Source organism: Scatophagus argus, chromosome 1 (genome assembly GCF_020382885.2).
Source record: "Scatophagus argus isolate fScaArg1 chromosome 1, fScaArg1.pri, whole genome shotgun sequence".
Taxonomy (NCBI): Eukaryota; Metazoa; Chordata; class Actinopteri; family Scatophagidae; genus Scatophagus; species Scatophagus argus.
Window position 1 is genome coordinate 20,282,071 of NC_058493.1, and position 25,694 is coordinate 20,307,764.

At 41.6% G+C, this 25,694-nt stretch overlaps 4 protein-coding genes across 13 annotated transcripts; 3 read left to right on the forward strand and 1 right to left on the reverse strand.

Moving 5' to 3' along the window:
- Positions 1-476: 476 nt before the first annotated feature.
- Positions 477-3,801, forward strand: LOC124064114 (potassium-transporting ATPase subunit beta-like). Its single transcript, XM_046398664.1, has 7 exons — positions 477-1,014; positions 2,039-2,167; positions 2,254-2,367; positions 2,463-2,668; positions 2,758-2,820; positions 3,263-3,355; positions 3,504-3,801. The coding sequence occupies exons 1-7, from the start codon at positions 903-905 to the stop codon at positions 3,660-3,662; spliced, it is 876 nt and encodes a 291-aa protein (XP_046254620.1). The 5' UTR covers positions 477-902; the 3' UTR covers positions 3,663-3,801.
- Positions 3,802-4,951: 1,150 nt separating this feature from the next.
- On the reverse strand, positions 4,952-15,141 carry tmco3 (transmembrane and coiled-coil domains 3). 5 transcript variants are annotated; one of them, XM_046390530.1, is made up of 16 exons: positions 13,836-13,969; positions 13,632-13,688; positions 12,969-13,068; positions 12,191-12,504; positions 11,267-11,434; positions 9,749-9,928; positions 9,465-9,665; positions 9,183-9,311; positions 8,984-9,076; positions 8,511-8,697; positions 8,015-8,132; positions 7,721-7,916; positions 7,422-7,572; positions 7,230-7,309; positions 6,979-7,128; positions 4,952-6,563 (listed from the first exon to the last, which is right to left on the reverse strand). In XM_046390530.1, exons 4-16 carry the CDS (start codon positions 12,446-12,448, stop codon positions 6,450-6,452), a joined length of 2,025 nt encoding a protein of 674 aa, XP_046246486.1. In that variant the 5' UTR covers positions 12,449-12,504; positions 12,969-13,068; positions 13,632-13,688; positions 13,836-13,969; the 3' UTR covers positions 4,952-6,449. The 5 variants fall into 5 exon arrangements, with proteins under 5 accessions (XP_046246486.1, XP_046246477.1, XP_046246468.1 ...); XM_046390521.1 differs by lacking the exons at positions 12,969-13,068; positions 13,836-13,969 and adding an exon at positions 15,008-15,141; XM_046390512.1 differs by lacking the exon at positions 12,969-13,068.
- dcun1d2b (DCN1, defective in cullin neddylation 1, domain containing 2b) lies at positions 13,752-20,284 on the forward strand. Of its 5 annotated transcripts, none has more exons than XM_046390559.1 (7): positions 13,752-13,890; positions 15,847-16,063; positions 16,204-16,372; positions 16,646-16,776; positions 16,942-17,024; positions 17,156-17,252; positions 17,780-20,284. In XM_046390559.1, the coding sequence occupies exons 2-7, from the start codon at positions 15,889-15,891 to the stop codon at positions 17,857-17,859; spliced, it is 735 nt and encodes a 244-aa protein (XP_046246515.1). In that variant the 5' UTR covers positions 13,752-13,890; positions 15,847-15,888; the 3' UTR covers positions 17,860-20,284. The 5 variants fall into 5 exon arrangements, with proteins under 5 accessions (XP_046246515.1, XP_046246533.1, XP_046246543.1 ...); XM_046390577.1 differs by lacking the exon at positions 13,752-13,890 and adding an exon at positions 13,957-14,084; XM_046390587.1 differs by lacking the exon at positions 13,752-13,890 and adding an exon at positions 14,639-14,782 and having other exon boundaries at positions 17,127-17,252.
- An 880-nt stretch (positions 20,285-21,164) lies between these two features.
- On the forward strand, positions 21,165-25,385 carry adprhl1 (ADP-ribosylhydrolase like 1). Of its 2 annotated transcripts, none has more exons than XM_046390726.1 (7): positions 21,165-21,779; positions 22,929-23,093; positions 23,196-23,321; positions 23,414-23,554; positions 23,677-23,804; positions 23,905-24,067; positions 24,144-24,285. In XM_046390726.1, exons 1-6 carry the CDS (start codon positions 21,566-21,568, stop codon positions 24,040-24,042), a joined length of 912 nt encoding a protein of 303 aa, XP_046246682.1. In that variant the 5' UTR covers positions 21,165-21,565; the 3' UTR covers positions 24,043-24,067; positions 24,144-24,285. The 2 variants fall into 2 exon arrangements, with proteins under 2 accessions (XP_046246682.1, XP_046246672.1); XM_046390716.1 differs by having other exon boundaries at positions 21,167-21,779; positions 23,905-24,037; positions 24,144-25,385.
- The last annotated feature ends 309 nt before the right edge of the window (positions 25,386-25,694 follow it).

Sequence of the window (25,694 nt, forward strand, 5' to 3'; positions counted from 1 at the left end):
TGGATGGAATATCAGTCCACAAAGAAACATGAATACCAACAATGGTGGATATATCAGGATATTTCACTTGACCAATATGGTGGACTAACTGACTGAAACCAACATCTTCATCCCTACAGCCACGCAAGCATGTATGCCTACAGTATACATATGCTAAATGTGCATGAATTGGATCTAGTTTGCTACATTTGAAGATTTGATTTTTTCTATTGTAATCAAGTGATCATATTTTGGTTTTCAAGTGTTGGTCAGAGAAATCAATCAATTTGAAGATTTTTTGGCCTTTCATTGTTTTGATTTTTAATGTTGATCTAATATGTGATAACATTGCTACACTGTCTTCTCCCTTCCTGTTTATTACCTTAATAAAAGTACAGCATTTAAAGTCCAAATTGGCTCTTTGACCGGTTCAAGAATCGAGCGGGCTCAGGCTTTAGTTTTCACATTTCAGTGTGCAAATCATTTAAAAGCAAGCAAATCCATATACTGTCTTTCACCTTGTCATTAGTAACCAACCAGCCTGGCTGCTCAAGGTGATCCTGAGGTTTCTCCAAAGGGGGAAGGACGTCATTGCTGGAGAAGAAAATCTACCTGTTGCTGGTCCACCTCGGCCTTCCTTCCTGCAGCATGCCCACCTTATCTTGGCCTTATAAATAGTGAATAAGAGACAGCACATACATCACACTCTGGAGCGAGGTCCAGGGAGTGACTTTTACCTTTTACCTTAAAAGAGATGACACAGTGGACAAAACATTAGCACAAACCAGAAAGTGCCTCAAAATCTTGGGGTAGGGACAGGAGAAAGGAGAAACAACGCAATAATACGATCTGTATCTTTAATTATAGTTGAGCAAAGGAAATAAAAGGTCTGTTGTGGATCCTGGTCAGCACAGAGCATCACCATGGCCGCCTTGAAGGAGAAGAGGACTTGTGGGCAGCGATGTGAAGACTTTGGCCACTTTATCTGGAACTCTGACAATGGGACGTTTATGGGGAGAACTCCTGAGAAATGGGGTAAGAATAACAATATGACTCTCTTGTGCAATATTAAATAAACCTAGGAAAGGTTCATCAGAAACATTATTCACATTATTCGATCATTTATGAGGCTACAATTTGTTGCACTGCTGGGGAAACATCCATCCATCATTCATTCAATGCTGGTGAGCGTCCACAGGTGAAAATTGGTCCTGAGGCACAGTTTTAATGTTGTAGTACTACTTCAGACATTCTTTAAAGTAGTTTAGTCAAAAAGAGTGCTTTATGTTTTACAATGTCTTCATGTCAGAATCATATTTAATGCCAAATAAGTTTTTACATACAAGAAATTAATGTTTTGGTGCATCACAATAAATGCAGTAAGAAAAAAGAAAAACAAGTACTGCAAAGATCTAAATTAAAATATAAACAGTATTTATAAATGTATGCCAAAAATGCCTGCAAATTATATCAAAATAATAATAATAATAAATGTGTATTAATGTAGTGCATTGAGTCAGATGTGTCCATGTAGCAGGATAATATTTTGTGCATGGAATATAAGTGAAGCAAATGTAGTCTGAGTATGTTTGTGTGTACTAAAAGACAAAGGTCTCATGTACTTGTACATACAATTATGCATGTCTGTGCTTTCACTATCACCACAGCGAGGTGTATGCTTGTGGACACAGCGAGATAAGCTTGCCGTTGTGAAAACTTTAACATTTTTTTTTTTTGCCGGATATCTTCATCTTCTGTTTGATCTTACAATCAGATTAACCTGAGCTCATATCGACAGAGGACACCTTGACCTCTGCAAGTGTAGACACACACACCTTTGCAATCACACTCCAAACTCTGACCGTTACCACATTAAGAACAACTGCCTTGCTGACCTTTGCCGTAAAGGCAGGAAGTGTTGTTTGCCAATTATCAAAAAAAAAAAAAAGGATTTTAAGATATCAGAAGAGGGGACTAAGACAAAGACAAGTGATGCAACCATAAACATGTTCCTATGACTGTGTGTATTAAATAAACCTCTGCACTCTTTCCTTCACAGTGTACATCAGTCTGTATTATGTGGCCTTCTACATAGTGATGACGGCCCTCTTTTCTCTTGCCATCTGGACCCTCATGTACACCTTGAATCCGTATACTCCTGACTACCAAGACCGGCTACAATCTCCGGGTAACACAGCAACAACAAAGACAATGAGGACTTAAGTTAAACCAGAGTCGCTTTTAACCAGCTCTTTGTTTGCTTTGTCTGCTCAGGGGTGATGGCGTGGCCGGACACTTACGGAGAGGAAGATATTGAAATCCTTTACAACACATCAGACAAGGCCAACTGGATGCAGATGTCCAACATCCTTCACAGTTTCCTCGAGCGTCAGTATTTACTCACGTGATTTGTTGAAAAGTCACCTAACATTTCACAAAACTTTCAAAACATGGAAATATTTCTTTCTGTCCCTCTCCCACAGCCTACAATGACACCACACAGCTTGAATGTAACAAGTATAACTGCACTAAGGGAAAGTACTTCATCCAGAAGAACTTCTCTGCCCCTCACCACACCAAGTGGGCATGTCCCTTCACACAAAGCATGCTGGGAGCTTGTTCAGGATTAGAAGACCCAACCTTTGGTTACAACTGTACCATGCCTTGTGTCATCATCAAGATGAACCGGGTATGTTAAAGTCATAAATGTCTTGGATCTTTCAGCACATAAAAAAATAAATCACATTAAATAAAAAATATTTTTTTTTGTCATTGCAGATCATTAACTTTTTGCCTGCTAATCAAACCAATCTTCCCCCATATGTCAACTGCACTGTACTGGTGAGCGCCGACTGCATATGTAGAATTTTAAGAGCATGCAAGAAAGTTAATCTTACAAACAATGCAAAAGAATGATCATAATCAATTCAGCAGAGGTAGAAATATGCTAACTTTAATCACAGTAAGGGCAAGATTAAAAAAAAATATATATAACATCTATCCTACATTTCCCATAATGCAACTCTTTTCATTAGACCTTCCTGGCCTTGAAAACAGCCATGCCTTTCAAAATCATAGACTATTAATGTGTAGTCTAAGTGCAAAGGCTCACTTTCTCAGACTTGACAAAGATCAACCAGGGTCACATGAGACATTAAACAGTACACTCTTTTCAAAGGCTGAGTATTACTTGTGATGAGTAAACTGATCCTCATGAGTGAAACTGGTGGAGGGGCACCGATGAATATATTGAAATTCTGTCTCTCTGCATATGCGTGTTTAGGAAGGACAATCCAGTGTGGACAAAATTGAGTATTTCCCTGAAGGAGGAATAATGGATCTTTCTTACTTTCCTTACTATGGAAAACTGGCACAGGTGAGCAGGCAAAATCACACAAGCACTGAAAAACACTCTGTAGGCCTACTTGGAAGAGTATATCAATCTTCTTATTTTCCAAAATGTCAAACCATTCCTTTAAATGTTACACATGGCAGTAACCAACAGTCTTCCTCCTCTTCTTCAGCCTACTTACGTCAATCCGTTGGTGGCTGTTCGGTTCAGCCTGGTTGGAGAGAAGAGTGCCAAGATCCAGTGCAGAGTTGTCTCCAGTAAGATCAGCTACGAAAACATCCACGACCCCTACGAGGGAAAAGTGATCTTCTACCTCAAAGCTGTGAAATGAGGAACAGAACAGGAGGATCTCCAACGTCCCATAATCACGTAACATCTCACCTGTCCATACTGAAGATAGAGCAGGTGTCTACAGATCAGTAACGACTGTTGAGTTCAACTTAACCCAACAGTATGGGCCTACTTATAAATCTCAGTAGTGTGGTTTTAAAAACATGATTTTGTCCTGCTTTGCTGAGTAATTCACAAACTTCCCTGTTGTTTGATTTTTAAAATCCAACACAATATAAAAAATTAAAATCTTTATTTATTGTTATGTGACCTGGTGCGTGCTAATAAAATGAACCTCTGTCTGTAAGTCTCCTAGCAAGTTTTATTCCTAACAAGTAAAAATCTGACAGGTTAGAAACCACAGCATTATTGAGGATTTTTGAGTAACAGTAGCAGAACATGTTTTTACAGCATCATGGCAAATGTAACTAATGAATCACAAAAATGTCTTTCTAAATAAAAACTCATTCCAATTTTAATTTGTTCTCAAATCTGACTGACTATTATAAGGCTGCTGCAAAAGCAGTCACCCGAAATAAACAAATTCAGGCGTTGTCACTAGAATTTGTAACTGGCTTCCCCCGGTAATAGGATGATGAAGGTAATGAGGTTTCTCATGAATCTGCTGACTCCAGAGTTTGTGGGTTATCAGCTTACGCAGTGCAGGTGTACACACACACACACACAGACAGACAGATGGACAGGTGTCGGCCAGACGTTATTTCCTACGAGATTATTCTACTGTTTGATCACATGGATTCACATATACGACCAGCTATTCATTAGCTTCTCTTCTTTATTTTTGTTTCAGCAGTGTAATGTGTGGTGAGGCGGTCTTACAAGACATATGAGGGTCCCTTGATAATCATAGGAATTGGACAATTTCAGTAACCTTATATTTATTTACTACTCATTTTCTAATTTCGCTCTCATCTTTGCTCTTTTCTCTATTTTTTTTTTCCTTCTGAAATACTGAAGACTATGAAGCAACACGACATAAAACAACATAAGTGAGGGGCAGCAGAGATTGATATTAAACTCACCAAACATTAAAACTGTATCATATCTTGGTATGAGATAAAAACTCAGAAAATTCTTGAACCAAATCAGGATTCAATTTAGGATGTCCATGAATCAAAACACATTAAAAGGGGTCTTGTGAATTAAAAGCTCAAAATCTAAAAACTTTTACTAAAAATTGCTTATTATTCTTAGTGTTATGTAGTGACATTTCATTTTCATGTATTACCCAAGAAAGTACCACGTTTTACAAACAGAGTACATACAGAGTAAGTCATACTAGTTCATATTTTTAATAAATAAACAAATGCATAAAACAACTAAAAAAATTTTTACATTTTGATGAAAACAGCATCTTCTTTGTGCCTGGAAGTGTCTGTAACGGCCATGAACAACAAGAATCTAAACTCAATTCAGTATATTGAGGCAAGAAAAATCATACTCTGGGTTAGTACTGCAAAAAAAATATATATAAAAAAAACCAACAAAAACAGAAAAACAAAAAACAAACATGAAACAAAATGTAGTACATAGCTACACACATACATTTACATTGCACATTATGGAAGGTTAGACAAGAACTTTTACAGCATGAGAAGCCACAGAGATGCTCTCTAACAGCGAGGTCACACTCCTCAGTCTTAGTGCGGCTTTAGTGCAATGCAGTGTTGAGCAGGCACATAAGTTTGACATTCCATGGTAAGAAGTGCGGGATTTTGCTTAACATGTAACATCAGTAAATACATTCTGATTAGTGTTCTGTTTGCGTGAGCTGCTAATATTTCTTTATCTCCAGTTTTACTTCTTACTATTTAACACTACTCCTATCGGGCTGTATACCCAAGGTTACATGACTTTAACAAGAATGGAGAGCCTAAGAAAGACAGTTATAGCGCTCATAAATGGAATTACTGTAGTTTTAGGTTACACTGAAAGTGTCATAACAAATAAAGTCACAGTAGTACAATGATTAGAAGAAACTACAAGTATCATCTATTAAATACAGCAGCTAGAAGGTTTGCACTTCATTAAGAATCCATATCTGCCATTTTGCAAAAACTTAAGTCAAATATGGAAAAAAAATTAAGGCAAAAAGTTTTCCCCGTTAAAGAAATAATATCACTCATACATGAAAAAGAAAGAAAATATTAAGTGGAACTTTCGCATTTGGTCTCTGCGGTCATTATAAGGAACTGACAAACTTGGTGTTGAAAGTGCGGTCACAACTGTTAAGATAAAAAAAACAAATGATGGAGAGGAAGGTGTTTGTTTTTCTTCGTAATGCATAAGAAAGTACATTAAATCATCAACATCATCAGAACTGGAAGGAAATCAAGTACTTGTGCTTCTCCACTGTACTGTCAAGAACGTGTGCTTCCCATCAAGGATTCTGTCAAGTCCTTAAGACTGTGGATTTTGGCTAAAAGAAGAGATGTTCAGTGCTGAAATCATTTTAGTATCAAATAAGATGTTATACAGGACCTACATTTAAACACTGCATGGAAAGTCCCGGACAAGGAGAAAAATGTAATGGCTGATACAAAGCAGAAGACCTTTATAACAACCCAAGGGAGGCATTTAAAAACAAAACAAAACAAAATATAACTCCTACTGTGGACCGAGTCTGATAAATCAAGACGGAGAGGAATCAAGATTTGGTCCAACAGGCTGTGCCATTAACACAAGAGCCTTTCTGAAGTTCTCGAGCTGCCGCTGCCAGTTTTGTATGAGTTACGCTGGGAACCCTTCGTCCCTGAAGCTGGTCTGGTCATGTGACCGTTTTGCGTTCAGGCCAGGGAACCCATTTGTGTGTGGTAACTCTCCACAGCACCGGAGCCAGTAGCAGACTGAGGGTTGTGACACTGAGAACCAGCAGGTACACCTGAGCAGAGAGACAGACATGAAAAATAACTAGAGTGAGTCTATTTGTCAGTTCAGACTTAATCCCATGTTGACCCTTGAGGGAGGTATATGAATGCATGTAAATATTGGAAGGAAAAGAACAGTTTAAAGGACAAATTCACCCAAATTCCAAGTGGCATCTATCAAAGCAGTTTTGGTTGAGTCAGCTTCACTTGACGTGAACAGAGCAGTGACATAAATAAATTAAAAATAAAAAAAATATTTTTTGTTTGTTTCACAGCACTTGCATTCTGAAACACAAATAAACACACCCAAACCTCTGCAGGTTTGGTGTGAATATACCCAAAGTGCAGGCTTCATAAAAGCAAGAAAATCATGATCTGAATTAAGGAAACTTACAACTGTCAAAACGTATGCACTCAGTCAACACTGACCTCTCTGGAGATGATGCCTGCACGACGGGCACGGCTGCTCAAGACGAAGGAGAATTCGCTGACCTGAGCCAGACCAGCTGAAACGATCCACCGAATGTGTCGAGAGCCTGGAGGCAAGATGGCCGACAGAACCAGAACGGCCATTACGAACTGGAAAGAGAACGAGGAGTGAAGCGGAGAGAGAAGGGAGTGAGAATGTGCTTGAGGTGAACCACAGAAGGAGAAGAGCAGAAGAGTGAGAAACGCCGTACTTTCATGATGACGAGTGTGAGCGTCAGCACCAGCAGAATGGTGAGTTCGTACAGCACAAACGTCGGGAACACATGGAAACCTGTAGGGTCACACAAACACACAAGATCAGTGAAGTCCGACTGTAAACAGTACAAAAGTGCAACATGCGGACGATGCTGAGATCTGCCATAAACTGTCATTCTTTTTCTGACCAATAGAGGCGAAGAAGATGATGGCGAGGAAATCTCTGATCGGCTCAATGCATCCCATGACCTCCGCTGTAACCATGTGACCCTGTGCGGACAGCAAAGCTCCAGCCAGGAAACAGCCCAGCTCCATAGAAACATCCAAAAACTCTGTTACCTAAAGTGTCAGCCAGCAAGAGAAAAATCAACACAAACCGCTTCTTCACAGGGGACAAAATAATACAACATTTGTGTAGAAATGCAGCTAAAAAAGCACTAAACAAAGACAGACGAGGCAGCTAAATGACTAAAAGCAAAGTACGTACCGTCAGCATGAAAAAGACAAAAGCTGCCATCCCCAGCACCAGGATCTCCTTGCTGCCTTTGCTCTCGACGTGCAGTTTCTTGTAATATGGTCCAATCACAAATGATCTGAGTAACAAACACAGCAGCAGCACCGCAGCCAGCGAGACCAGGACCAGGGCCAGGAGGTACAAGACACGGAGACTCCCAAAGAGGAAGCTGTGTTTCACAAAGGGAACAACAGATTTAAATGTGTGTGTGTGTGTGTGTGTTAGGTCAAAGGAGAACACATGCAAAAACAAACAATGTTGACGGACCTGTCCAGGTCTCCACTCTGTGCCTGGATCAGAGTCGGCATGACGGCAATGAAGAGGCCGAGCTGAACATCTTGCATCACTAACATCCCGAGGAGAACGCTGCTGTAATCCAGGTCACCTGTCTCACACACACACACAAAATCGTTATTATTTAGGGTATAGAGAACCAAACGCTCTTCACCTGACAAAGTTGTGTTCAATATCCCTGAGTAAAACTAGTACCACTTTTGACTATTAACAAGTACAAGCGAAACGTAAAGCAGTTTTCAGAATGTTGAGATCTGCTTTGAGAATATACTCCACCGTGCAACTGAACGGGAAACAGATACACGTCACTTTATTACTAGCACAGCATTTGAAAGATTTGTTACCGTCTTCTGAAATGCACACAACTTGTTTCAGCTGTCACCCCGATCTGCTTTGGCCACAGTGTTGCTTTAGCCGACACTATGAGGCACATCAGTGTTGGTTTATGTGCACAGACGTACCTACGTACCTTCTTTGTCCCCTCTGCTGACCCCTGCTAAAAAGCGGGACACTAGTGGAGTGCTGGACAGTGAGAGACAAGTGGAAATGAAGACAGTCTGGGTGGGTCGAATACGCAGGACTTGTCCCCACAACAAACCGGCCCCCACCATGAGCAGACTCAAGAAGCACGACCCCTGGACTGATATCTTCCATACCTACACACACAAAGAAATAGCAAATAAGTGTGTAGAGGAGTAAAAATGCAGTGGAGTGGAAGTATAAAGTAGCAGATAATGAAGAAGAACCTCAAAACTGTACTCAAGTATAGTACTTGAGTGAATAGTATTTAGTTATTGTACACTGGAAGTCTGAGGCCATTTCAATGTGCAACCTAATAAAACCTGACCATAATGTGAGTTTATTTTTCAGGTAAAATCTCGTACTGGCTATGATGAAAATGGACATTGCTGCATAACTTTGCTTCGAATCCCTCTTGTTTACCTTTCGAAGGCGCTCGGGTGAGAACTCCAACCCCACCACGAAGAGAGTGAAAAACACACCAAACTCCCCCAGAGTCTCGACCTGGACCATCGACTGCAAGACACAGAAACAGAAGCCGACATGAACAATCAGCACGCAGTGTAAATTGTAGCTAGTGTGTCTACTGTTCTTTAATACTGATCTGACGCTGCCAACACACCTTGATGCTATTGAGACCAGAAGGACCAAGTAGGACCCCACAGATGATATATCCAAACATGGGAGGAAGACCGACCAGGGTGCACATCCAACCACAGGGCAGGGACAACATCACCACTGACACCAAGTCCTGCACATACATGCAGCCAAAAACTTCAAATTGTGGGTCGGTCTAACTCTTAAGCCTTATCAAGTATTTCCACCACAGGATTTTCCAGAGTTTCCACGTTTTCCGTGACCTGAATAAAACAGGACCGGAGAAGAGCAGGAGGAATAGACTGACCTTGATGAAGTGATGATCGGCTCTCGGCATCGTTGAGTCTCGTGGTTTGGTCAAGACGTACTGGTTGTTCTGCGAGTCAATGAGCATGCTCAGTCCCAGGTCATCCTCCACTTCCTTCTGGTGGGACTTGTTCTTCCTCTTCCCTCCATTCTCTTCGTCATCCTCCACTCTCAACACCGCCTCTACATTTACTCCTTTCATCTACACAACAGCGAGTACGGAAACCATGTGCTTTGTTGAACAACTCGGTGTACTTGCGACCATCTGTTTGTGTGATGCGCTACCTGTTTGTTGTTGTCAAACGCATGCTCCTCGATCTCCTCTTCTAGCCGGTCTGCTGCCTTCCTGACATCCTCCAGGATCTCATCCAGCATGGACAGGGTCTTGTTCTGGGCTAAAGCGCTCTTAACAGCTTCCTGCTGGTGTTTCTCGGCAGCCACCAACTCCACGTATTCCTGTTCTTCCTGAGGGGTGAGTAGAAAACAGAACAAACAGGAGTGTATTAGCATGTAGGTTAGACAGGCATGTGAGCAGAGATACATGTGGCAGTTCACTCACAAAACTAAATACACTCAAAGGACAAAGGGCCCTTATTCTTATTTATTCTTTTTGAATGCTCATCCTTCCCTTAGTCTTGCATGCTTTGCAACCTCTATATCCTGTTTGCTGCTGTGACATTGTAATTTCCCAGTAAAGGGACTAATAAAGGATTATCTTATCTTATATCACTGTCATACATGACATACATGACATTACTCTGTGTTTCACAAAGCTGTGGGGAAAATGAAATCAGTATAATATCAAATAATGTTTGTTTAGAAGTTGTCATATATCATAATGCTCATTTTGCATTCTGAACTGTGCAGAATGATACCAGAATACATTCAAGTGTAGACCTGGAAAAAAAAGACTTCATAATCATAAATCAAAATTTTTAATAATCACTTGGGACTTCGAGAACTTGTGAACCTTTGATGGGCACTTTGCTATTCAACTAGTCAAAAATTTATGCAATTCTGTCAGATGCAGTTTGATTCACTTCATGAGAATTCACTTTCAAAAAGAAGATTCATTTCTTTGAGGAATATGACAAAAATTTACAGACATGTTCCTCTGCTTTACACACTATGATTCAAAAGTATTCAGTCACACCTCTTTATTATTGAATCCAGGTGTGGCATGGGGCTGTTTTTCAGGTGCTGTTTTGGCCTCTTACTTCTAGTGAAGGGAAATCTTAATGCTTCAGCATACCAAGACATTTTGGACAATGCAATGCTTCAATCTCTGTGACAACAGTTTGGGGAAGGACCTTTTATATTCCAGCATGACTGTTTCCCAGTGCACAAAGCAAAGCTCCATAAAGACATGGCTGGATGAGTTTGGTGTGGAGGAACTTGGCTGGCCCACACAGAGCCCTGACCTCAACCCCATCCAACACCTTTGGGATGAACTGGAACGGAGATTGTGAGCCAGGGCTTTTTATCCAACATCAGTGCATGACATCACAAATGCTCTATTGCATCAATGGGCAAAAATTCCCACAGAAACACTCAAAAAAAAATTTTGTGGAAATCCTTCCCAGAACAGTGGAAGCTGTTATACCTGCAAAGCTGTGTATTTAGAATGTGATGTCATTAAAAATCCCTGTTGGTGTGATGGTGAGGTGTCCCAATACTCTTGTCTATATACGTTGTATTGGAAACATCAATATTAGTTCACTTGGACTTATTGAGTAGAGTGTGTACCATTCCCGCTCTGCTGTGCAGTGACATAGTCTCCATGAAATACTGCTGAGTTCTCACCTTTATGGCTGCCTCCCTGAGGGCCTCCAGCCTCTGCCTGCTGCTCTCCTTCATGTTGACCACATCCCTGTAGTCTCCCTGCAGCGCCCTCTGCAGGCTGTGCACCGCCTGGAACACCAGGTGCTCGCTCTCATTCAGCTCCTTTTGGAAAACCTCCAGCGTATGAACCTGAACGCACACACGGAGACAGAAGCCTGTCATCCTCTTGTACTGAAGCCAATGTTTATGACCTTTAATTAAAAACACTAGACAAATAGTTCACATGTCCTCATCAGTTGTCAGATGATGAATAGGGCAAAACAGGTTCAGATAATACAGGTTAAGACTAATGGGAACGTCATAAATCTGAGAAAAATAATCAACTTGATTTGGGTTATAATGTTTTGTCATGATTTCATGATGAAGAAGACATTTTATCTACAGTGTGTATGACAATAATAAAGAACTGAAACAGTTGAAAATTGAAGAATCCAGTAATCCAGACAATCCAAATATATTTGGTTCCAGCTCCTGTTTTGTATCTTTGTAAGTTTTATATCTTTTAGCTCTGAACAGTTGGTCAAACAAAACAAGCAATATAAAAGGGCATTTTGGACCACAGCATTATTGATGAATCTAAAACAAGAGTAAACTGAGTAGGGCATAATGAAAATCATTGTTCATTGCAGCTCTAATCTAACCAGGTCATCCTCTCCTAGTACAGGTCATGTATTATTGTTGAGCTATTGTGCCAGCAGGAATGTGTCAATACGGAGACAAAGATGCAAACTTGAGGAGTTGTAGAAACTTAGGTCACATTCACTTCATACTGAACCCAAGCGATAAGCCATAAAAATATGCCTAAACAGTCACAAACAACTCACAGCATCATGATCCAAATAGGCAGCCTTTGCTCCACCTCACATATATGTTTCAGTCTGGTACCTGGAAGTGCCTCTCGGGTTCTGAAAGGGCCCGGTCTCGTCCAACAGCATCAGCAGCTGTCGCCAGCTTCTTGACGACCACATTCTTCTGACGCAGGAGACCCACCAGTCGCTTGCAGTTACTGGCCACCCAGCTGTGGCCTTGTACGGCCCCTTTGCTCCGATAAAGCTTAACGACGTGCTGAGCCACCTGGTCCTTCTGCAATACAGCCAGTGCTCCTGCCGTGCCGAGGCACAGCAGCCAGCATACAACCTGCATCCAAACCTCTACTGCTGCCTTCACCCGTGGCTGGAGCTCAATAAACAGAATGAGACCTGAAGTGAAAAAGAAAGAGAAAAAAAAAAACACTGAAAAGGACAATATTAGTCCTAAAATTTGATATCACTTCTATGTGGGCTGCTGTATGAACTCAAAGACATCACAAGAGACAGCTTAATGTTTAGATGAAAAGCTTAAACAGCAGGTGTGTGTGCACACCTGTGGTCTGTCCCATCGGCTGCTTTGAGCAGACAATAGCACCTTGTAATGCTATGTTAAGTGCACTTGACTTGACTGAGCACGTCAGTATAAATTCCAGTAGAGCTCACTATTCTGCCTACGCCTAATGTGATGTTGCGTTTCTATCTGTGCTTGGTAAACAAACTTTGACAATTTAAAAAAAAAAAAACCTGCTTTACTGTCAATGACATGCCCTTTGCTACCCTAACAGTCATTACTTGCTTACACATAAATATTTTACTATAACAGCGTAATGACTGAATGCATAGCTGGACTGCACCTTTGTGAGCATGAGTCAAGCAGAAGGATGTTTACTCTCCAAACTGTTCCTCTGCCCTCCTACCTCCTATGACTGGACTGCAGCCACTCTTCTACTGTTGCTGTAGCACAATCGCATTCATGTACTTTTGGGTGGATTAATCCATAACAATGCATCATATATCATAAACTGTTATGCATGTCAAAGCTTAATCAGAAAAGTAACAAGTAACTATAACTATGGCGGAGTAAAAAGTGATACAGTGTGCAAGAGGTATGATGTATCAACATTCAATTAAAGCACAAGAAGCTCAAAACTGTAGGCCCTAATGAAGTGCAGTTAATTGGGCAAATTTACTTTCCGCCACTGAGTTTTGACTGGTTGTCACCTTTGGTTTCCAAAAATCTGGATGTTATTCTATACTAATTTAAATTATAAATACACCAGATTAATACTAAACGTGTAGATGCTACGTAAAAACGAAAAAAAATGCTAACATCCCTGTAATGAAAAAGCAAAGAAACACAAAGCTGAACACACAGCCCGCACATGAATGACTCACAGACATCAGGAAACACCACGGGACGGTGAAATCAGGAACATGCTCAAAGTCCCAAATACAGATGAATCATTTTCACTGAGCACATGAATGGCAACAGACAAATAAAGAAAAGCTGCAACTACCTGTGAAATATGTGGACGCTCCTGGCTCTCAACTCCGCTCCACGACTGAAGGAGAAGCTGAAGAAGAAGGGAACAATCATGCTGTTGTACCGCACCACCACCAGCACCACCACCAGCACCCCTCCCTCCTCCCCTGCCACATAGCTGAAGCCAGCGTCGATGCAGGCGTTCACCAATTTACTTGGCAACCAACTTCATGTTTACCTCGACCTCCCGTCGGTTACATTATTTCTGCTAGCAATGGGATGCTAACGTCCAGGTTGGTAGCTTACGCTGCTATTGAAGAAATCCATATAGAGGCTGGGTCGTTTTTGTGTGTGTGTGTGTTTTAAGTTCAGCTTGTTTTCTACCGTGGAGCTCTAAGTATAGCTAAGTTAGCCCTGAAATTCCTCAGAGCTGTCAGACCAGCTCCAGCCAGCTGAGTCCACACTCACACACTCCCATGGCACAACGGTAAAGCTAACCCAACTTTGCTAACATTAGCTAAGTAGCTGTCTCCTTTCTGGAAGTAGCTAATTAAGCCATGTCACATTGTAACGTTTATGTTGACTGCGGCTCGAAAATGAACCAGTACTGCATTGTTTTGTAAATCTTATCGCATCGATCTAACTTTGATGCATTTTTAGGTTAGAGTTACTTCCGAAATATCTTTTATCAGCTTTATATGGGAGTTGTAGTTTTTAGATGTTATGTGTCGTTCAGCTCGGTCAAGTGCACTCAAGTTTTAGCAGCCGTTCCTTGGATAAATCAACGTTGACTCACATTATCTGTCATACAGTTTCGTTTAACTAAAATAACAACAAGGTAACAGTAGCTTTAAATAAGTTCAAAGCTCAGTCTCACCTACTAACTTGCTTAAAACCTTTATTCTGTATGCGGCGGTAATGCGGTCAGTGTGATATATTTTTAACGTGACGCCCCCTTTAAATGCATTTCTGTGGAAACACTTTGAGGACGACGAGACTTTATGTCTGATACTGCAGAGAACCATTACGCTTAAGGTATTTAAAATACAAGGGCCTGTGGATTGCCGCGCTAAAGAACTACATTTCCCCTGAACTCAGTGCCACTACAGTAGCGCAGGTCTTGTCGCGCATGCGCACCAGGGGTAATTGGATATCAAGTGGGCCAAAACAGCGTGTGATAAAATGGTAGGTACGATTAAAAATGAGAAACCGGGGCAAATCTAGCTCCGTTAAACAAGTCCAAAAAACCGATAACGACATCCATTGACGTTAAGGGGACACACCGATACGGGGGATCGTGGTGTCTTCAGCCAAGTGTCGCATTGTCAGGGTGATGTGTGTCGAGAATGTGAGGGAAATGGAAGGTCAGTTGGTATTTTGAGATTGGACACCCGCACTTGCGGCACGTACCTTTCCCTTTTTGGTAACTCGCCCATGCTGCTGCCCCGGGTCAGGGGAGAGCGTGCAGGATCAGACGTCCTTTTCCCTATTAAAAACTGGGTCGTCAAACACTGGCTTGTCACGGTGAAGTGGCTGTTTGATCATCGGGTGGGTCAGGTCTGCAGTTCTTCAAAGACGTGCAATCCTCCCGATGACCGTGTAGATTAAATGAACCCGAGCTGGCATTTTTGTAAACTAACTAATCTGGTGGTGCATTTGGAAGCGACAGTGCTTTCGTTTCCCTTAATGCACTTATACTAGTATGCTGTGTAGGCTGATATATGCATGACACGAGTCTTACTTTTTTTAGTTGTATGCACGTTTATCAGAGGTTTTAATCATGGCACATCAAACTGTTTTTGGATGCTGATCAAGTACAGGAACTAGATGACAGCCAGGAGCTTTCAATAGAAATCAAAGCCATGCACTCTTTATCAAATGTTTTAGGCTTTTGCACGTGTAAGGCTGGATTACCTGCACGATTACCTGCCTTTCCCAGGGCCTTAGTACCTCAGGGGTCCTGAAGGTCCCAAGTTGTGTATGGAACAATTTTCTTTGGTCAAATGTACCACAAAAGCACAATAAAACTGAACTGATAAGGGCTTGTGCCTTTACGTTACCTTGAGTCTTTCGTTACAATTTTAATCAAATTATTATTTTACTTGATACTGTGCATGTGTGTTACAGTTGGTTTATGGGCAGTATGAGGTGGGGGAATGTGTGTGTGTGTGAGAGAGAGAGGATTTAATGGGTCCACAACAGGTTACTCCAGGTTACTGCATTTACCTGTTCGCCTGCATGCCTTACAGCACAAGTTGAAGTCATCGCAGAAGGACAAGGTTCGGCAGTTCATGTCCTTCACACAGGCGGGGGAGAGGACAGCCGTGTACTGCCTGACGCAGAATGACTGGAAACTAGAAGTCGCCACAGATAACTACTTTCAGAATCCAGACCTCTACCACAAAGAATCCATGAAAACCACAGTGGACCGCAAGAAGCTGGAACAGCTCTACAACAGATACAAAGGCAAGTGTTAGAGACTGACTCCCACTCTGCTTTAATCAAGGTTCAAAACTAATGTTGATATTAGTATTGTAATATGAGTGTGTTTATCTTGTTTGTTGCACTTTGGCACCATTTTGTTTACTCTCAGCTCTTCTTTGCAGACCCCCAGGATGAGAATAAAATAGGCATTGATGGGATCCAGCAGTTCTGTGATGACCTGACCCTGGACCCAGCTAGCATTAGCATACTAGTGGTGGCATGGAAGTTCAGAGCAGCTACGCAGTGTGAGTTCAGCAGGAAAGAGTTCCTGGATGGCATGGCTGAATTGGGGTGAGCAACATTCATACTGAAATATTTGATCAGAGATGCTGCTGCATTCTTGACACATTAATGATATGTTTATTAAGGTGCTCGAATCAGCACAAATGTTGAATCTCAGACTGAGTGTGAGTCAGTCAGTCTGAGCTGTGACTCCTGGAAGGAACTGAAACTGTGTCACCCACAAAGTTTACATGGTCAGAAACTGTGGACCTTGCACCAGTTTGAGCATGCAGGTCAACGTCACCTGTAATAGCAGGATTTTATTTATTTTTTAATGTCTAGGTGTGACAGTCCTGAAAAACTCAAGGCAATCCTTCCCAGACTAGAGCAGGATCTGAAAGACACAGGGAAGTTCAAAGACTTCTACCAGTTTACTTTCAATTTTGCCAAGAACCCTGGCCAAAAAGGTTTAGGTAAGTGGAAGCACACAACATTTAGAACACAAGAACGCATAGTAAATCATGTCACTTTCCATCAGAAAGTACAATGATGATTTCGCAGATGTAGATCAGCATAAACTTTATAAAGTTTGAATAAAAAAACAGCCTGGAAATATCTTTCTCTGCTTTGTGTTCTAGACCTAGAGATGGCTGTTGCATACTGGAATCTAGTTCTCACAGGTCGCTTCAAGTTTTTGGACCTGTGGAACCGCTTCCTCTTGGTGAGAAAGGACATTTTGGTTATTATTTTTCATTTTCTGCATATTTTGTCTATTTCATTAAAAACAATTAGAAAGCCCTCATTACTGTGTTGTAATGGTCAGCTCCCACTCTTTTCCTGTGCTGCATTCAGGAGCATCACAAGCGTTCAATTCCCAAGGATACATGGAACCTCCTTCTGGACTTTGGCAATATGATTGCAGATGACATGTCAAACTATGATGAGGAAGGTGAGATTATTAAAGCCTGCAGGTTAAAGGCTGTCCTCCATGACACACTCCATGCATTTTCAAATCAGTGTTTAATTCAACAGTGAAAGGCGAACACTGACCATGATAATTCAGTAACTAATTTTCTTCAGACTGTTGATTTGATTTCAAGTGCACACACCATAATGGTCAACTCCCGCTCTTTTCTTGTGCTGCATTCAGGAGCACATTAATTCAGACTACAGTAAATGTTGCGTCTGCACGAGGTCTGACAATTCTAAATGTATGTTAATGCTCTGTGATGACACTGAATCCACTTTTAATTGAATCACACATTTAAGACTAAAGATAGTAAAGTAAATAAGGATTTTCACTGTTTTTCTCTTATTATAAATTACATGGCACACAGAATGAAGGAGAAACATATACAGTCAGGCTTAATTTCAGGCCATTAGGGGGCACCTGTGAGAATGTTGAGTCCAAATGACTTCATCTTTGGTTCAGTGAAGTCATTTAGCTCATATTGAGTGTCTCTTTCCTCTCCTCAGGAGCATGGCCTGTCCTCATAGATGACTTTGTGGAGTTTGCTCGGCCGATTGTGACGGGCAGTCAGCACAACATGACATAATGGTCGTCCTAGCGTCATGCAATGGATGGAGTTTGTTTTCCTCCTAATTTTCCTTTTTTTGAATGAGGATTTTATACAAATGAGCCAAAAAGAGACTGCCTCTCAATAAGCCTGTCTGCAGCTTGTCGCTAAGATTGTTCTTCCAACTGCGTAAAGATGCCTTTGCTGAGGGGGTGACCTGGAACACCAGACCAGAAAAGAAAGCAAGAGGGGAATCAACAGGAGAGAGAGATGATATTTTCTTATGTGGTCTGCTGCCCGGGACTGACTTTGTAATTGCAGTATGGAAGTCATGAGTACCCTAAAACTCTTCGCTCATGAGCAAGTCACCAATGGTCGTGGCTTCAAGCTGTTGCTGCTGTGGACTTGGCTCACTAGCATGCACTCTTGGCACAATAAGGAGGAGCAGCAGTGGCGAACCTCCAGCGCACGCAGAGGATTAAGTTATAGATGTAGTAAGATGTGGGCTCTGGCATTGTCAAATAAGAATGGGACAGTTTGTTCAAATCTACATGTTTGTGTCAGCCAGTGTGAAGCAGTGCCATGGAAAAAGAGGACAAAAGTGTTCTACATTGTTTTCTCTGAGATTTGGGAATGTGCAGCTCTCTAACAATCACACGGAGAGCAGAGAGGATGTGTGCTTGCTCATCATTATGTGTGTTTGAGCGTGTGTGGGGTTTCTTTTGCAGGGGGTGGGGTGTTTAAACATATTGCCTCTTTTACAGTACGATGCTTAATATTTTCATTTGGTTTTATTATCATTAGAAGTTAAGAGATTATGATTTACCTTAACCGAGCAACAGTGACAAAAGTTCAGAAACACATTTTGTATTCACACTGAGAACCGGACAGAGCAGCATGCTTTTTGAGCTCAGCACCAGCAAGATCTTTACTGTTACAGTTCTAGAGTACTGTTCCATAGGACCATAGGAATAGGTTACATTTTAGAAGAATGGAAAATAGATATATATATCTGAGAAAACAGCTAATAATCATGAGTAGTACATAAGAAGCATTTAGGATTCATTTTTGAGATGCTACTGCATTACACATTTATTTGTCTGCACACAAAGAGAGACTGACATTGACTGTTTTTTACTATCCAGGTGACAGCGACTTGCCAACTCTACAAACTGCACTGATTTACCACTTTTTTTTCCTGTTGTAGGTTTTTCTTTAGCAGGTAGCACCTTGTACAGCTAAAGAGCTCCTCCTGTTACATGACAGCAGGTCCACTAGCACGTTAAGCTTTTTGACATGAACATCTATATCTCAGACAGGAGTATCCGAACTGTTTGTTTACACTGTTTTAGGTCTTGCTTTTTCACGGATTAGCAATTGCAGGGCGATTGTGGCATGTCAAAGAGCTATAATGCATAGAACTACTTTTACGAACACGGCTTGTGCTGCCATCTAGGGGGGGATGTGTAGTATAGCATTTCTAAATACTGAAATCCAACACTTTAGGATGTGGTCACGAATATATGAGAACTGACCAAACCTAGTTGTGATATGGTCAAAAGACTTAAGCCTTTTAAACAATAGCAGGCAGTGCACCAATTATTACCCTCCATACAAGATTTACCAGTGTTACTCTTAAACAGCTCTGTGTTTGCTAAACTCATCCCTTTTCTGTGACACGAGGTAGAGCTCAGGTACCAGTCGCAGTGATCAGCGGGCGGCTTCCTGTACTTATACGAGAATTTACTGCATTTTCTGTTAATAAACAGCAACCACCTTTGCTGTCTCGTCCTGCCACTCCTTGTCACCGTGATAAACCCTTTGTGTTGAAATAAGGTTAGATTATTTCCCCTGGCATCAAATTTCTTTGTCCTGTCATCATCTAACTACAGGTGAAGTAATTACCTTTTGTTTTCTGCAAGTTGAAAGATCATTGTTTAAGTGCTCGTATTTATATAAAGTCAGTCAGAAACCATGGTGCAATGCATGAAGTTGAGGCAGATCAGGAGGGGGATTTATTATGATTTTAGTCTCTGATTGAATGAAGATGTGTATCAAAGAAAGCAGCTTCATCGGGACTGTTAAACAGTCACTGTGGGAGCTTGTAAGTGTGTCATCTTGTTCATCTTTGTACCTGAGCAAGTTAAATGTGTGTTGAACTTTCCCATAAAAACGTTGACTGTGTTGCAACAGCGAAGAGGCGTGACAGCTTCTCCCTGTTGCTGTTCAGGAGCAAATGTGACATCTTTCATGATCCCGTCTGATAATATTGAACATGTGGTACATTTTTATTTGTCAAAGTGTGATCAGTTGTTTCTTGCCAGGCAGATCGTTTTTATCAAAACAGTATTATTTTTTTTGAAGGTGAGACAACAGGCTTTTACAGAATATATTGTTTTGTCACTGAAGCATACCACACGTTGTTTTCTTTAAGATAGTTGTCAATAAAGCATGTTGTTTTTAACAGCCTTGTAAAAGATGTTCCTCTATCTTCCAAGTACAACAACCCGTGTTATATTTAATCATGCCAGACTTTTTATCTCAGGAAAACTTCTAATGTTGTTCATTTTCATTGAAAACTTTCTTTGAATAGTTTGGCTGGGTAATGTCACTCTGTAAAACATGAGCAATTATTATGATACTACTCAATGTTCAAAATTATAATATTGAATGAATCTATTTGAGTTACTCCCTCAAGCCAAACAGTGGCTGATTTAAAAAATATGCAAACTAAATGGCTGTAGTGAATGGAAAAAAACCCCCAAAAAATCTCCATATTCCAACTGAGAACTGCTGGCCCACACCGTGTGTGTGTTTGAGAGTGTATGTTAAATGTCATCCTGGTAACAGTTGTCCCTTATCAGGTTGCATTCCTGTTGCATATCCTCATCATCGCTGGCTCTTCTGGTGGTGCTTTGTCTGCTGTGAATATGTTTAGGGTTACAGTCGACAGTTTGATGAAGAAATAAAAAGCATAAAGTTTTGGGAATAACAGATTTGTGTAATTTGCGTGACTCAAAAGGGGTAAAGTGAAGGCATTATTTGAAGATGAGGATTAAAGGAAGAGAACGGTTGATAAACCAATTTAAAATAGGGAGAGGATGATCAGAGATCTGAGCTTCAGTAAAGGAGGAGGGAGGCTCATGAAGTTTTAAGGGCATCGGTTGGGGTGATGCTCCATTCTTACCCTCCTCCCATGGGCCGGGTGGGATGTCAACAAGGTCTAGCACCAGCTGACAAGCTTGCAGTCCAGCCCAGCAGCACATTAGCATCTCTTTCAATGTGTCCACCCCCCCCCCCCCCGTCATTACCAGGCCACACTCAGCCATCCAGCTTTTAGGCTTTGGGGCCATGGAGATTGCCTTTTTAGGAGACACCTGATCACAGCTGAGCTTGCCGCCACCCAGCACAAAGAAACTGTGGCTGATAACATGATGCTTTAGTGTGTGTGTGCGCGCAAACTCTTGGTACTGAGAGACAACTGATGAGAAACTAAAAGAGAGCTATTATGTAGCAGACACAGAGGTCTGTGATAGTATCGGCCATGTTTTGGGATGAGACACTTGGTTCCATACCCACCGTTGTGTGACCATGACTCTACTGATGTGAAGAAGACTGAAGCTGAAAGGAGTTCAGATTTTGGCATTTTTGTGAGAAGTCTTTTAGTTCCCACGTGAGGTGCGTCGGCTTCAGTCGAGAAAAGATCTTTTCTCTTGGTTAGCCAGCGTGAGCAGAGCCCAGTATCATGGAGAAATTCAAGGCAGCCATGGTTCTGGGTGCTGCTGGTGATGCCTTGGGCTACAGAAAAGGCTGTTGGGAAAGCTGCACCTCAGGCAAGAAGATCCAAGAGGAACTGGCCTCTCTGGGGGGACTGGGAGCCCTGAAACTGGATCCTGATAACTGGCCTTTGAGTGATGCGACACTGATGCACATGACCACAGCAGAAGCTCTGGTAACAGGTATGTTTTGGGTAGCTGTTAAGAAAAATGACCAAGAGGATCTGTGATTGTCTAAGAGGAAGATCAGATCATAAATCATAGCAAGATTACACACTAATTTGCATCTTTATCGTGTTTTGTAATGTTAAATATGAAATCAAATACAGTCTAAATCTACATTATACCAAAAGCTTTCTCTCTTGATCTGTTCAATCATATATAGAAACAACATCAGACCTGTCTGGCCGGGTTTTTGTTCTTTCTACATTTAGAAGGATCAGAATAGCTTCTCTTGTACAGTCAGTGAAAGCTGCTAATCACTTACTGGCAGGCCATCTCTGAATCCCTGTACAATAATCCATCCTTGCAACGAACCATTAATGATAAAATCTCAGTAGACACCACATCGCATATGACGTCACTCATATGACATCTCAAGGGTCATATGAGGGTGTCCAGGAGATGCCGGGGACAGATAAGTCCAAAATAGACTATTTGGAAAAAGCTGATCCTCAGCTCTCCTTTACTGAACAATAGCAGTTCAGACTCCTCCATAATCTGCCAGTATCATGTTTGGGTACAGATGCGGTTCAGAGCCAATGACAGCAGGCCTGTGAAATGGCGATGACATCTTTAGAGATTAGGAAGCCCTATTTAGCCACGATGGCTGTACACATACACACATGCACAAACTGGCCTCTCTGTTAAAAGGCATTTCCGGTAGCCTGCTTATAGTCATCAAAGGGGCTTATTCAGTGTATTATATATTCCTATCTGAAGCAAACTCTAGTTTCTCAGTGCATTCATTGAAGGATTGGATAGTACAGACTTCAGGTCTATCCTTCGTCGTCCTAGAGAGTTCCTGTCTTTCATCAAATTTCTACGTGACTGAATTAGAGGCAATGTTTCTTTGTCAACACTCTCTCCCTAACACACACAGACCGCAAATAAACAAATTCTAGCAGGATGACTGTGGGCTCAGCTCCAGGATCCCAGTTAACCTCGCAGTGTGTGGAAGTGACTCCACTCACTCCGCTGGCATGCTGGTCCTAATCTGTGGCGTGGCAGGCTGAGGCTAAACTTAGCCCACTGCAGCACCGCTCATTTCGACTTGCATGCCAGTCTTGAATGACTCTCAGTAACTGTATGTGTGTGTGTGTGTGTATCCAGATTACTGGTGTCTGGAAGACCTGTACCGGGAGCTGGTGCGTCTCTATGTTGAAGCCACGGTGTCTCTCCAGGGCAGGCCCCCTGATCCTGCCACAGTGGAAGGCTGTGTCCACCTCAAACCTCACAACTTCCTGCTTGCCTGGCACACACCCTTCAATGAAAAAGGCTGGTGGAGATTTTACACGGCGTATCATTATTATTGTTATTTTATGAGTGCAACATAACTACAGTATATGAAAATGCTTGTCTGGATATGTCTATGTCCAGGGTCAGGGTTCGGAGCAGCTGCCAAGGCCATGTGTGTGGGTATGAGATACTGGCAACCTGAGAGACTAGACAGCTTGGTGGAGGTTAGCACTGAGATTGGCAGAATGACCCACAACCACCCCACAGGTGACATTGTTGGCAGTTTAGTGTGCTGCTGATAAACTGTTCAGTATCTATAATTGCACTGTACTGAACTGTGGCGTTGCTCTTGGCTTCAGGCTTCCTTGGCTCCCTGACAACAGCAGTGTTTGCATCCTACGCGATCCAGGGGAAACCTCTTGTGACCTGGGGCCGCGAGCTCATGAAGGTCATCCCTCGAGCTGAGGAGTACTGCAAGAAGACCATACGACACATGGCAGGCTAGATTGTGTTTGTGTGCAAGAGGCACATTGTTTAACAGTGTGTTTGATAAGTCCATGTTGACTGTGTCTGAGAGAGAATGACTCAGCATTCATGCGTGTGATTATGCGCTCCTATGCAGAGTATCAGGAAAACTGGTTCTACTTCGAGGCCAAGTGGCAGTTTTACCTGGAAGAGAGAGAGATAGAGAAGGAGGGACAGAACAAACCTTTGATCCCTGATCGCTATGATGCTGAGGAGACAGACAAGGTAAATCCTCCCTGTCTGTCATATAAAAAAAGAAATACATGCATTATGCAGAAGACACCTTCAATGAAAAGTATGCTGCTGTTCCTGTGTCCTCCAACAGATGTATAAGCGCTGGAGCTCAGAGGGCCGTGCAGGCCGGAGAGGTCACGATGCACCCATGATAGCCTACGATGCTCTTCTAGCGGCGGGTAGCGACTGGGCTGAACTATGCAAACGAGCCATGTTTCACGGAGGTTAGGACCACACCATTATGCTGCTGCGAGGTATTTTAAAATGAATATGGATGAAACATCCAGCCTTCTCGCTGTGACCTCTGTGAAAATGCTCTGTTTTTTTTAGGTGAGGGTGAAGCCACAGGCCTGATCGCAGGTTGTCTCTATGGCCTCATGCATGGTCTGAGCCAGGTTCCCTCGGGGCTGTACAAGGATTTGGACAAAAGAGAGCGCCTGGAGGAGCTGGGAGAGGCGCTTTACAAAGCAGCATCTGCAGAGAAGTGCATAGACAAGTAATCCAGATCTTCAATGGCCTGAACCCCACTGGCTATCAGAGGAACTGCGCATTATCATAAAATTGCTTCCCTTTATTACGCACTAGCCTCTCATGCTCCTTGGGAGTATATTTATAGTCTTGAGTGGCACTCTATCCTCCTCTCACTGCTCTTGCCCACATCACCTTGATTGTGCTATACACAGACCTGTCATGAATTAAAGGTAAAGCACCTGTCACTGTTGGTGTGAGGCAGAGGAACATCACAAGGGACACCATTTAGGGTACTTAGTTTCTGTCTTTGTCTGACATTTCAGTTTTCCTGTGAGATCATCTCTCTCGAAGTACACCTGCAGTCAATCTGCACAAATTTCATGCTCTGTTTATTGCAGTTAGGAGTAGCTTGTCTATATCACTCAAAGTAATATGAAAACACAGAACAGTGGAGAAAAGAAAAAGAAAACTCTCTGGCCTGTATAGCTTTTATTGTTACTTAGACAGTCTAGTAAACCAGTTAACTAATCAACAAACAAAATATAATTTCTTTCTTTGATCTTTTCCTTTTATAAAGCTAACCTGTATTAACATGAAGCATATGGATATGTTGTGTCATGGAGGATCTAATTCAACAAAATCAGCATAAAACATTATGTAAAGTTTTGATAAAGCCTGATTTTACAATATGTCTCTCTCTGCAGTAAACCTCAATGGCCTTTAATCTTCCTTGACTTTTTAATGCATGCAAAATGTGGTGGAAAGTTTGAGATGATTTTAACATTTAAGCATAACATGTGAAAAAGTAGCATTTTATCTTATACTGTGATCATTATTTGCACTGCAATGCTCTTATCAGGCGTAGTGTACTATATTCTGAAAGCACCATTACATGGTGAATATTAATATGACATGAACATTAAAATGGACTCGGATATACATCACGCATGAAGTGCCTGTCTCTCTTTATCTTAACGACAACATTTGATGGACAGCTTGTCTGCTATTTCCTCTTGCTACACAACCCTCCTCTACAATTCCCTGAACTAATCACCTGTAACAAGCTGACACTGTGAGAACACTTCAAGTCATTTTAGCTCCTTTATTTTGCTGCAGTTCAGGTAGAAATAAGTGAAAAGGAAAAAGTAGTCCTTTTTTGGGGATCAAAAACATATTCCTCACCAGTTCAGAGATGCTTATTTCTTACATATGATAAAAGAAATTTAAAGTCAACCTTAATGGAACACTGCTGTGTGGATGTGCTAAAGCACAAATTGTACGTTTTTTTTATGATCATGCCATCAGTTATAAAAAAGAGAACTGCAGTTTAATGTATCTTTATGGCTGCATAAAAACCACAAGTTTAGCACCATATACCAGAACCGGTAAGGTATGATATCATTGTTCCAT

Bases quoted from the DNA above. Each gene is read 5' to 3' on its own strand.
- LOC124064114 (XM_046398664.1), top strand. From the start codon at position 903: ATGGCCGCCTTGAAGGAGAAGAGGACTTGTGGGCAGCGATGTGAAGAC. The intron at 2,368-2,462 runs GTCAGTATTTAC...CCTCTCCCACAG, and splicing joins CCTTCACAGTTTCCTCGAGC to CCTACAATGACACCACACAG. The intron at 3,356-3,503 runs GTGAGCAGGCAA...CCTCTTCTTCAG, and splicing joins ACTATGGAAAACTGGCACAG to CCTACTTACGTCAATCCGTT.
- tmco3 (XM_046390521.1), bottom strand. From the start codon at position 12,448: ATGCAGGTTGTATGCTGGCTGCTGTGCCTCGGCACGGCAGGAGCACTG. The intron at 9,312-9,464 runs GTCAGTCTATTC...ATGTATGTGCAG, and splicing joins CCGATCATCACTTCATCAAG to GACTTGGTGTCAGTGGTGAT. The intron at 7,917-8,014 runs GTCCGTCAACAT...TGTGAAACACAG, and splicing joins CAGAGTGGAGACCTGGACAG to CTTCCTCTTTGGGAGTCTCC.
- adprhl1 (XM_046390716.1), top strand. From the start codon at position 21,566: ATGGAGAAATTCAAGGCAGCCATGGTTCTGGGTGCTGCTGGTGATGCC. The intron at 23,555-23,676 runs GCTAGATTGTGT...GCTCCTATGCAG, and splicing joins GACCATACGACACATGGCAG to AGTATCAGGAAAACTGGTTC. The intron at 24,038-24,143 runs GTTAGGACCACA...TGTTTTTTTTAG, and splicing joins ACGAGCCATGTTTCACGGAG to GTGAGGGTGAAGCCACAGGC.
- dcun1d2b (XM_046390550.1), top strand. The intron at 16,064-16,203 runs GCAAGTGTTAGA...TCTTCTTTGCAG, and splicing joins GCTCTACAACAGATACAAAG to ACCCCCAGGATGAGAATAAA. The intron at 16,777-16,941 runs GTAAGTGGAAGC...TTTGTGTTCTAG, and splicing joins CCCTGGCCAAAAAGGTTTAG to ACCTAGAGATGGCTGTTGCA.